This window comes from Pterocles gutturalis, unplaced genomic scaffold (assembly GCF_000699245.1).
Source record: "Pterocles gutturalis isolate BGI_N339 unplaced genomic scaffold, ASM69924v1 scaffold8340, whole genome shotgun sequence".
Classification (NCBI taxonomy): domain Eukaryota; kingdom Metazoa; phylum Chordata; class Aves; order Pterocliformes; family Pteroclidae; genus Pterocles; species Pterocles gutturalis.
The window spans coordinates 20,797-33,324 of NW_010145845.1; the positions used below are offsets into that span (position 1 = coordinate 20,797).

A 12,528-nucleotide genomic window follows, 5' to 3' on the forward strand; every position below is an offset into this window, starting at 1 on the left:
AGAAGAGAAAAACAGACTGACAGCTGCTGCGACTACCCCGCCCCTGCCGACAGCCCCTGCGGCTACTCCGACCCCGCTGACAGCTACTGTGACAGGCACTGCAGCTGAAACAGAGAACCAACCTGTGTCAGTGTTGATCGCCCCTGTACAAAAGAAAAAATATACCAAAAAGTCGGTTCGCTTAGTAAGAGATGATGATGACCCAGGCTCGTCAAGAGAACAGGAGGTAGAACCAGAGATAATCACCTGAACCTTATCCCTGAGTGAGCTGCAAGAGCTAAAAAAGGATTTCGGCCGCTGCCCAGATGAGTGCTATGTTACCTGGCTGCTTCGATGCTGAGATAATGGGGCCGGTAGTCTGGAATTAGATGGTAAGGAAGCCAGGTATCTGGGATCCCTGTCTAGGGATGCTGGCATTGACAAGGAAATTGCAAGAACGACACCATCCCTCAGCCTCCGGAGGCGACTTTTGATTTGTGTAAGGAAAAGATAGCCCTTCAAGGAAGATATTCCATGTCACCTAGGGAAGTGGACCACCATGGAGAAGGCTAATCCCATCATGGAGATGGGATTAGCTGTGCTGGAGGTGATTTATAATGATCCGGACAATGAGCAGTTACCCACTGATCCAGACGAAGTCCAATGCATGAATGCAGTGTGTCAGAAGTTTCTACGAAATGCACCATCATCATATGCCAACTCATTGGCAATAATGCGCTGGAGAGAGGTTGAGGGACAGATGATGGATGAATTGGTTGGCCGACTCTAGCAACATGAAGGAAGTCTCTTTTCCTCCCTACAGGCCTGCATCTCAGCTGTGGAGAAACTGTCTCAGGAGCTCAGGCAGTTCAAAGAGGATATGTTCCACCTCTTACCTGCACAAACCCATGCCTCCACACAGAGACCAGAGGCCCACATCTCAGTTATCAGGAGCAGGTGCTCCCCGGCCCAAGGAAGCAGATATAAAGAACACACACCATGGCGTGACCTGTGGTTTTATCTGCTTGACCACAGAGAGGACGTGAGGATGTGGGATAAAAAACCTACTTGGATCCTAAAGGCACGGGTTTGTGAGTTGCAAGGAAAACCAGTTGTGCCAGGAGATCCCTCCTGGAAAAGTGCCGCTCCAGTTTCCAGTGGACAGTTCGCCAAACAGAGAAGAGACCTGACCTCACTTCTGATCCTTTTGAAGGGACTTCTGATTCATATGTACAACAAGTGAGTAATGGATACTACAGCCAGGATTAGGGGCCCCTGACTCCAGCCAGGTGGAGGAAGGGGATAACTGGGTTTATTGGACTGTGTGGATTCGATGGCCTGGCACATCTGATCCACAGGAATATAAGGCTTTAGTGGACACCGGCGCACAGTGCACCTTAATGCCATCAAGGTATAAAGGGGCAGAACCCATCTGTATTTCTGGGGTGACAGGGGGATCCCAAGAGCTGACTGTACTGGAGGCTGAAATACGCCTAACAGGGAAGGAGTGGCATAAGCACCCCATTGTGACTGGCCCAGAAGCTCCGTGCATTCTGGGCATTGACTACCTCAGGAGAGGGTATTTTAAGGACCCAAGAGGGTATAGGTGGGCCTTTGGTATAGCTGCCTTGGAGACTGAGGGAACTGAACAGCTGTCTGCCTTGCCTGGTCTCTCAGAGGACCCTTCCATTGTGGGGTTGCTGAATGTTAAAGAACAACAGGTGCCCATCGCTACCACAACAGTGCATAGAAGACAGCACCATACTAACCAAGACATCTTACCGGGATCACATGGTGGTGGCCCTGACCCAAGACAGGCTGTCCTCTACAGACGAACGCATTGCTTATACAAGACGAAACAGCTTCAAAAGAAGAGAGAAAGCTCCATCAAATACTTTATGTTTAGAGGATTCATCTTGAATGTAGGAGGTTTAAGTTCAATTCCATGTTTTAAAATCAGGCAAAAGAACTCAAAGTTGTTTTTTGGTGACTGTGTTAAACTCTAGGCTGTGAGGTAGGAAAAAGGAAGAAAGTGTGTGTCCCAGTTTCATCTGCTGGTGCAAAACCCTGTAAGCAGACTTTGAAAAGAACTGGTCAGGAATGAACTAATGTCTGGGAGCCAACTTTCTGTTGACATTGATGGCCATGGTTTTGATTTGTTAACAAAGAACAGAAATACGAAAAGCATCCTAGGATTGTTCTTCTGTCCTTTCAAACAAACACTTCTGCTGGCAAAGTTTGACATGCCAGACAACTAAGCCATACAGACAGATATTAAGCTGTCAGTGTTCAAATTTTTTTTTGCTCTAAAAGGATTAGAGTTGAAACTGCTGCATTTCTGCTACAGTGTGATGATATGACTTCTCTTTTTTAAATTTTTTGATAGTAATTTGCTTTCCAGATGTATTATGTCAAAACAGTTTGTTCATTTTCAACACTTTCAGTGACTCTCATTTTCAGTACCTGTACAACTTTTCTGGTAGCTTTCACTTTCTGTTTATTTCTGGGAATTTACAGCAAAGGTTACATGGACTTCTAAAAACTTTCACCTGAAGTTCTTGGCAAGGGTTTTGGTCTCTTTGGTGCTCTAATGCAGGGTGTTGGAGTGTATGGAGATTTGATAGAGTGGATTTTCAGAGATCAGTGCAGTCAGAATGGCTTTTTTATCCACATTTTTGAAACAGGGACTCCGCTTTAGGAATAAAGCCTGTAATGCTACTCTGTATATGCAAAGGTCTGGACAGACTTAACTGATGTACTATGACTAGCCCTTTTGCTGTCTATTCCAGGAAATATTGATACTGATCCTAGGTTGTAAGGCTTCTTTTATTTGCTTAAGGTAGTGAAGGAATTCAGTAACTCAAATTGCTAACACTTAAAATTGTGGTATTGTCATCCCTGATGTTGTCTGCTGAAATGAACTGGACAATTAAGAAAAGAAAATTATTTGTTCAAGCTCACGTTTTTGTTAGATATCCAGCAATTGCATTTCTGAAAATTTCCTTTACTGTAAGTCCTGATTTGACTTTATGAATCTATGCAAATTTGCATAACTGTGGAGAGCAGTAATACCTGTCCATGTGTGTGCTTTTAGTTCGTCCTCACCCAAGTAAAATAAATACACATCAAATGCAGCTATTTGCTATAGCAGTTTAAACTATGCTGTTCAACCTTGCAGCCAGTAAGCTTTCTCAGAAATGTTCCATTCTGCTCTGAAATAACCATTTGAATGACCAGACCACTCTCCAAAGTGCTGGTAACAGACAGAAGGCAATGGCACCTAAAACTGCTGTAGTTTGCTTTCGTAACTCTATGCCTAAGCCTTGTAAGAGGCTGAGTAACGGAGCTGAAATCAAGGGTTTGTCCACCTCTCTGCTCAAGCAGCAAAATAGAGCTTCAAAGAAACATGTCAGTATGCTGTCCTTCTCATTCTTATTTGGATATTCTTTTGAATAAAAATATTTTTTTCTGTGTCCTTCTGGAAGATATTATAGCTATGTTCTGAGTAGTTTGGTGAAGTGAAGGTTTTAGTGCTCTAAGACACTGACAGTCCCTTGTCCAGAAACAATTTACATTTATTGAGAGCACACTGCTTGGATGTGAAACCAGAAGTTAAATCATTTAATGCTGGTTTTGAAATGTAATTTTTAAAAGTATTTCAGTATTAACACCATTTTGAGGTGAAGAAGGGTTGTTCTTATCTTTCAAGACTTCAGTTCAAGGTGCCAGGTAGGGAGGTTTATATTTAGAATGTATTTGGAAGATGTAATTTACCATCTTTTTAAAAAAATATCAAAACAGAAAGCTGAAAAATTATCTAAAGCAAGTGATTGTGTTATGAGTTCCATATTCCATCTGCAGGTTGTATACATAATCCTACTTAGACAGGAATTATTAAAAATAAATCTCCGTTGCTTATGTAATGATATGTTTTGGATCTCTGTTACACAGCTTTTGCTAGTCTTTTCAGAAGGGATGTACGAAATTCTTCCAGGAAATATCTGCCAGTCTCATTCCTGTTGATTAAGACCACTACTGGATGGCTTATATTCCCTCTTTCTTTCTACTGTTGGAACTCAACACAAGATGCTGTACTCTCATAACCTAACCCTTAGTACTTTAATGCTAAATTGCTCTGGATGAGGTTACATGTGAATTAACCAGAAAAGTCTGTTATGGTGTTAGCCTCAGATTAATCCTAACCACTGCGGGTACACCCTTGTGTGATGTGATGTGATATAATGTAATGTGATGGTGGCCATGTGGTTACTGTTCCCTATCCCTATCTGTCCCTACTTGTTCCTGTCGGACCCTGGAGGTTTGTGCTGAACTGTTTTACCTTACAATTGAAGAGGACCCAGAATAGTTAAGGTAGCTTTAACTACATCTCCAGTAGAGAGACCATTCCCTTAGGTTCAGTGCCAGTGTCAGGTATTTTGTTGTTCCTTTTTTTCTGAGCAGTTTACTTCTAAAAAATACAAAGCAGTCAGCTGTCCTAAAACATAAGGATGCACTGTCTGAATGTTGATTATAAATGAAGGATTTTTCTTTTTTTTTTGGTATATATATGCTTTTATTAATTAGAATAAATTAGTACTTGCAGATGATAACAAATTCCACATTAGTAACCTGTTCCTTGTCATCTACCCCATCACAGTACATGTCAGGATGTCATCAGTATAGCACAACAAAAAATACATTTCAAGTAAGATGAAGAAGTGCTCCTTAAAGAGACTTTAAAGACCCAGATCACTCTAATCAAGTAGCACATTCTTTAGTGACCATTTAAAATCTAAGATCTGGCTTCCATTCAAAACCAGCTCTACAATTAGCAATACTTTCAGACAGTATCAGCTGGGTTCCCAGTGTACATGATAATGTCACAGAATAACCCCAACTGTAACTAATTTAATTAAGACTTGATCCTTGAATACAAAATCACTCCTTTTCACCAAATTGTGATGCTCACTGACCTACAGGAGAGAAAACAGGCGATGCAGTCAGGGAACCTTTCTCTGTCATTTAACCCATTTGTTTATTCAGTTAAAAGGGAAATGTATTACTAGTGCAATTCTCATGAGAATCTCTTTAACATGAACAGAGGAATAACTCCAGGTAGCCACAAGAAACTGCTATTTTACGTAAAAGAATACATTTCACAGTTGTTCCTATTAGACCTTCAAAGATTTAAAGATACTTAAACTCTCCCACTCTACATTAAACATAGCTGAATTTTAAGAGCTAAAATGTCACATAGAGTTTCTAGAAAGTTGATGACTAGTGCTCTGATGGTTCAGTCTGCTAATGGGGGAGGAGAGGCAGAAGAGGCAGAAAAGCAAGAGACTGACTTGGCTTAAAATGGATCTCACAAAATGCTCAGAGGCTTCTTGACCAGCACATGTCGACCTACAAGCTAATATGACATCTACTGATTCTGCAGTTGAACACTCCTCTTTGGGCTTGTGGGTTTTTTTGCCCTGAGGAGCTGACTGATTTGTTAGTGCATCTCTACCTCTAATGGTTTGTTTTAAACAAGCTAGATGTGTACAGCGGGTGCCTCACCTGATAGGGTGCATGAACACCTGAAATTTCTCATACCTGAGGTGCTTTAGTGCCTCATCTTAGGTATTTGGTCACTAGGAAAAGTGCCTACAAACTTGAATGCAGTACCCTGATACCATGAACTACTCACATGGAGAGTTACTCACATGAAGCCTCTGAATAAATCAATTGAACATCAGTTTTGGAGAACATTGAGAACAATCCAGCATGGATATCAGAAAAGGTTTTTTTGCATCACAATTCTGGATTCGCTTACCTGCCTCTGTAGGATTCCTCACTCTAAGTGCCTGAAATTCTCACTCAATATAGTTCTGTTCACCTGAGCTTTTCATTTTATAACGTACATTATGAAACAGTCACACCTTTGCGGTTTGGGTGGGTAGACAGCCCATACCTTAGTGCTGGTCAAAGATTTAAACTGGACATTAAAAAAAAATAGATCAAGGATCTTTCGAAGTGTGTGTCTAATTTCAATTTTATAATCAAACACTTCTTTCATTTTAATATGCAGAATTCAAGTAAGCTGCCTTGAATCTATTGATCTATAGTAGTATCTGAGATATATATATATATTTTTATACCTATGTGTGTGTGCATGTGTACCCCCCCCCCCCCAAAGGATGACAAATGCTGGGGTGCTTTCTATTAGCACTCCTTTTGTCTTTTGATGCAATTGTTTAGTACTGAATAACAGCTCTGCAACAGTCTGGATGAAGAAAGCAAGCCTACAATTTCTAGATTTAACCACCAGAGGTGATAAAACAGGTGCTTTAGGAGGATTCAATTTAGCAAGGCCAATGTGATTAATACCCATCATCTTCCAAAGAGTGCTACCAGCCTGTAAGGATTGGTTCAGTTCTATGTTTCGTATCTGTTCCCGCCTCAGCAGTAGCGCAGCCTTTGCGGTGATGCTGGGGCAGCAGTCAGTGGTGGCTCCAAGGGACCAGTGACATCTGCCCAATGGACTGCCAGGATGTTTCCCACACCACTGCCCTCCTGCCTGCTGGTGGTGTGCCATCTGCATACCTAAGTTTAGATTCTGAGGGTGGGTGGTAATGTCTGCAAAGTATTTTTTTATTACATAAAGTAGAACCAAAACCAGCTGCCAGCTGTAGCTTGGCCTAGATTCCTCCTTGTCTTGGACAGATGATTTCAGTATTCCTTTAACAGCCACATCACAGATTTACACTAATCCAGAAAACCTGTATGTGTTTACCTGCTGGCTGGGAATAGTTTTCTCATGGGTGTTTAAGGTATTTCCTTGAAACCCTTCTTATTGGTGAGAAATGCTGTATTCTTTCCTAGTCTAAGCTAAACACCAGTGAGTTACTCCTATTGGTCTGGGAGAGCTTTGGGCCAGGCTGTTACTGGGTTGCATTGAAATTACTAGAAATGTATTATCCAAATTTTAAATTTTAAGATGTATGCTTTTTTTTTTGTGTTCTCTGAAGACTTGGATTTAAGAGAACAGAGGTTATTGCCACTAGTTTGGACTCACATTGTCTTGATTTTAATTTTTATTATGAATGGAACAATGCCTGTCAGAAAGCCTTCAGCTGCTGTAGATGTAAGGCCTGATTCTGCTTTTTCTTGAGAGAATTTTCAACTTGGTGCTTGCCTTGGCTGGATGAACTAAAGTAGGGGAGATCCATAGTGGAGAGAGAAATGTTTTACTACAGTATTGTGCAGAGAACTGCAAAATGTATGTCTTTCAGTAGACTCATCTTGATGCACATTCATAGCAAAGCATGCCAAACATGAGAAAAAATCCACAGCCCTTTGCGTATAAAAGATACAGCTCAGAGTGACACATGTAAATCGCATGAGAAAATTCAACAGAACGAGGCAGGCTAAGGTTTATGAGGACAGAGAGTTTATTGGAAAGCTGAGATGTCTGGAAAAAGACAAATTTATGTACACAATAGCCTTTCTTCAGAGCTAGCATGTATGTAACACATTGTATCTGGAGCACATGTCCCTCTCCCTACAAAAAAAACCCAAAACAAAACACAGCATCAGGAGAGACTTCACAGGAAAAAAAGGTATCTACCTGAGGCTATTGCCATTCAGATGATAAAGATCACCAGGTAGTGGGGGGATCCCAAGATCTCAGCTGATTTACAGTTTAAGTCAAAGACTCAAATGCGAGACCTGAATCCAAGCTTCCAGCTTTTCCAGCTTCCAGCTTTAGGGGAACCTCATAACAGAGTAGCTAAGAGGATAAATGCACAAACCTCAGTGTTTATGAGGTGCTCTCATCTTTGTTATTGCAAGCTTAATAGCTTCCTCTTTAGAAGAACAGTCCCAAACTCTTCTAATGTAAAGTTATTGGCAACATTTCTGACTGCTAGCAGTTTTTCTCCAACCTGCAGAGTGGTACAGCTCCGTTAAAGATAGGCAGCTGGCTTCTGCAGCAGCCCATGATGCTAGGCTAAGTCCAGTCCTCTAAGGACTGATGGCTTGCTGCATCATCTGTCTTCCTTGGAGTATTCTGGGAGCAGTTGGGTTGCAGGATACTGCTCGGGCCTGGTTCATTTTGTCCACCTTTCCTGTGACATGTCTGAGCAGAGATGCCCATTGTCTCTGCATGTCCTGATGGCAGGAGATGCTGGGGCTCAACTGAAAGTAGCGTGGGCTGTCCTGAATGATTACCAAGACAGAGTGGCAGCCAGATGAGGCACCAAGTGCCGGAGCCTACTTACAGTGCAGGTAAAGGCATCCTGGTACAAGTGCCTCGAGCAAACCCTCGGAAGCATACAGCATCTTGGTATTTCCTTGCAGGAGTAACCAACTGTTTTGCTCTAGAGCCTGCAAGGTAGGTGGTCCAGTCAGCATGAACTTGGTCCTAGTTTTCACGTCAAGACTGTGGATCTGCTGGTTTACATACACTCTGTATGGCTGTGCAGCAGTGAAGCAAGAGTTCAGAGAAGGCAAGGATATGGAAATCCTGACAGCCTTGAGGATCCCTGACAAAGTCCCAGTGTGGTAAAAATGTTGCCCATTTTGTCTTTACGGCATTTATACCTCTGTAATTTGGGGCTAAATCCATGAGACAGTTAGGAGAGTTGTAAAATTGGCATGACAGTGGAATTGGGCTCAAATGTGCAGCAATTATACCACAGGATGAACAACACTCTCGAATGAAACTTTCTGACTTCAGTGACATTTAATAGTGTATCCTTCTAATTACTCTGTATACAGCACATTGTGAATTTTGAAGAGCTAGAAATTGAGTCTAAAATACTAATATATATAGAGAGAAAATGCTATTGAGTGGTATTTTTCATTCCTGAGATATGTAACCTCTGTGACTAATGGTTTTATTATATTTTTCAGGCTTTGTTACTAGTAAGAAAAATGCTTAACTTTTAGAGCACTAATTGTTATAGTACATTACTGATACAGGTCAACAGCTGAGAAACAGACTATATGTATTCATGCTTATTTTTGAATAGCATAAATGTATATAGATCCAATCTAATACTACGTATAAGAGAAACATATTATATAAATGCTAAATTGCATGTCAAAGGCCTTTTTTTTTGGTGCAATAAGTCTTTCCACTACTACCAGGAGTAGGTGTTACTAACTCCCAACAATGCCAGTATTTTCTGAGATTGTATGTCTCACAAAGGAAGAGAAAAAGATTCTGGATGTGAGTCTAAATTTGTGTTTCAGCTGCATTAAACGCTCTTAATAGTATGATTTCTCTTTATGATGCGCTGTGAAGGTTGGACTCTGGTTGGCAGAGTCTGAATCTCAACTCTCTGTATATCTATTGCAGTAGAGGTTGAAGGTGAGGAAATGATAATATGGTACTTGAAATAAAGTGCTTTTGCTAACAGATCAGTGAACATTGTCTATTTATACAGGAGTAGTGGTTAAATCTCTTCTGAGTTTAGTCCATAGCTTGATGAAATAGTTTCTTGCTTGAGAAGACAATGTGCCCATCTGATCTTTAGGCTGGTCAGCAAGGAGAACATTTAACTTTCTGTAGTTTAGAGTAGTGCTTTTTGACATTGTCTCTGTGAGCCAGTGACACGGTGTTAAATGGTATTAGCACCTAGATTCAGTAAGGCGGAAAATAGGACGGCATGTAAACAAGTGAGGCAATTGCCTTGTACAGTAAAGAATACTGAAAATATTTCTTGTGATCTAGCGGCTTAGCATGACCTTGCTCTGACACCATGACTCAATGACACAATCTTATCCTCAGGAGAAGTGGATTTTTAAAGCCTATTATTAACTTCCTATGGGCCAAACAAACAACTGGAGAAGAAATGGGGTCATTTATGGTTGTTTATTTCCTTCTCTTCTTGACACTTCTCTGCCTCCTGATTCTTCCTAGTGCCTGGAGCCTTGCAAAGAGTCCTGGGACCTGAAGAAAAACCATTGCCAAAGCTTCTGTGAGGTATGTCAGCCCAAGGGCACTCTTTCTCACTTTGTTCTAGCTGTCTCTTTCATTTAAACTCTTAGCTTCAAGGAGGCAGCTAACAAACATGGGATTTTTACAGCATTCACCTTCAATTGAATGGATACACATATAACAATTTAGCCATATTAAGTTTTAATTTAAAAAAATGTTATTTTTTTCTGACCAAATGATTTATCTCAACTTTTTAAGACTTGATGCAGCCACACTTAGCATAGCTTCTCTCAGAAGGTACTGTTAAATCCCTCCTGTAAGGTGCTGTTTCTGCCACGTGCCCTTCTATATTTTCTGGCCATGTGGAGGAAAGAGTATCTTTGCTTGAAAGATAAAATGTAATTGTGTGAAAATCCTTGTACAGGGCAGCTAGAAAAGATGGCTTTCCTGTATGAGAAAGTCCATCTAATTTCTAAATTAATATTTTTCCAGGAGTAACTGGATTGTGGACTCCTAGTTCGGAAGTCTACTGTCAAAATACATAATTATTCAGTAACAAGTGTTTGGAAAACTGTTTATGAATCTTGTGAATAAATAAACCTAGATCAGTTAAACTAGTACAAAAAAGGAGGTGGTTTTATTGGATTTAAAAAATGGCTCTGCTGAGTTGGTGGAAGACAGCTCTTACAGTTTTTAAGTGGTTTTTAGTGCAAAATGGAAATAGCATCTCAGTAGAAAGTTACTTTATTGTAACTAAATCAATATAAAGATGCAACTTTATTCAAGTCTATGAAAGTGTATGTTTATGAAGATTTTCAGCTTTTCCTATTAAAAAATAGAAGTGACCTTAATTGATATATTGATCTCACTGATACACTGATCTAACTCCTCCCTCATCACTGTGGGAACTCTTTTTATGGTACAAAAGCATGTCTTATGTTTAAATGATTTTAAGTATCATGAAGATGATTAAGAAAAGTTTTGATTTCAACTAAGAAAAAATCTAGATCCAACTCTGTGTAAATAGGGATTACTGGATTACTGATCTATGTAGTTACATTAGAAGACAAAGTAAAAATTTCTCATGAAAACCCATCCTTGTAAGGGTTCTTTAACCCAAATTAATTGCTGCTTCCTCATATACAAAACTCTAGGGTAGTATAATAAAGCAGTTTTAGTGGATCTAGTGATTGATGTCATTCTCGTATATCACTTCTCAGGCTGTGTATTTCCAGATATGAGTGAAAATATGTATAAAATTAGTTTAAAAGGAAAACATTTGTAGAACACTGTTCTAAAGTAGTTAAAAACCGTGAGCATCCCTCTTTGATTAGTGTTTTGTGGTTGAAGCTAAATTTAGAACTTCAAAGGCTCATAATGAAGAGCAGCACATTTAGCAGCTAACTGAAAAATGAGCTGTGAAATAGGGTGAGGAGGAGAAGCCTTGAGGACGTATTATGCCTCAGGGAACTATAAAGTTTTTAATTAAGTAGCTGCAAATTTGTGATGTTTTAGGATTTGAAATTAGCTTCACACACACACAAGCATGGGACCACTTTCCTTTCTCTCAGACGCATGTATGCTCCATAGACATTATTTGATGGAATTAAATGAGGCTATCTTCTTATAGAGTGTTTTCAGTCTTTTTTGTATTTTGTAAAAAATCTGGAAGCAGCAGTTTAACTTTGTATTTCTCAAGGTCCCTGCTTGGTGTGTTACTTCTTATTTACTGAATGAGTGTACTAATGTTAAAGGAACCTTATGTGTGAAGAAGAAAAGGAGACAGTTTACCTGACTCCTTTTTTTTTTTTTTTTTTTTTCCCCCATAAATTCCATTTCCTGCTTGTTTAGCTTCTTGACTGGCTAATCATGGGATCAGGTGCATTCCAATGGGGGGGGAACAGCAGGAGTACGTGTCCAAGGATCACTGTGGTCAGGAGGAGACTATTAATTTTGTCAGCCTTTAGGCTGGTTAAGCTGTAACACCCAAATGCATCCTTAAAAGCCTGATTCAAAAATTCTAGACTGTTCTGTAGGACAAGATGGGAGAGGTAATGTAGTGGCACATTCTTGGACCACAATGTGTTTGGAGAATAAACTGACACATAGTGTGTGAAACACCTGGGCCTCCATAATAGTGAAGTCTTTCTCGTTTTGACAGAAATATGAGAACAATAAAAATAAGAAAGCAAGACATTTGAATATTGGAGGAAGTTGCAGAAGTTGCATGAATAGTTGGATGGAGAGTGGGTTATAATTCCTGTGTAGGTTTAGGAATCTGTAAATCATGTCTGTCAGAGTGGAGAGTTTTTGGTTTCTCTGAGACAGAAAGGCAGGCTCTAGATAACCCCAGTTAGCCCATCTACAGTTCCACGAATCACTTTGAGTGAATCACTTTGAGGGAATCACTTTAGCTGTTTTTGCACCAAACTAAAGAAAGCACAGGATAAAATAGGAGATGAAATCCCCATCTCCCCAGGTTGCTAGGTGCTATTTTGAATACAGTTTTAAGTGAACCTAGCAAAAATCTGAGTAGTACACATGCTGTAAAATATCTATGCATTGAAGCAATCTCTCATATACCTAGGACTTGATTTCTCAAAGAAGTAGCATTTACTTTG

At 40.1% G+C, this 12,528-nt stretch overlaps 1 protein-coding gene across 1 annotated transcript in view; it reads left to right on the forward strand.

Annotated features, from left to right (window-relative positions):
- The first annotated feature begins 538 nt into the window (after positions 1 to 538).
- Positions 539 to 12,528, forward strand: part of KAL1 (Kallmann syndrome 1 sequence) — a 65,341-nt gene continuing 53,351 nt past the window's right edge. Inside the window, exons 1-3 of the mRNA XM_010085521.1 lie at positions 539 to 754; positions 1,239 to 1,901; positions 9,890 to 9,952. Coding sequence (XP_010083823.1) covers positions 539 to 754; positions 1,239 to 1,901; positions 9,890 to 9,952 — 942 coding nt within the window. The remainder of the gene's footprint in view (positions 755 to 1,238; positions 1,902 to 9,889; positions 9,953 to 12,528) is intronic.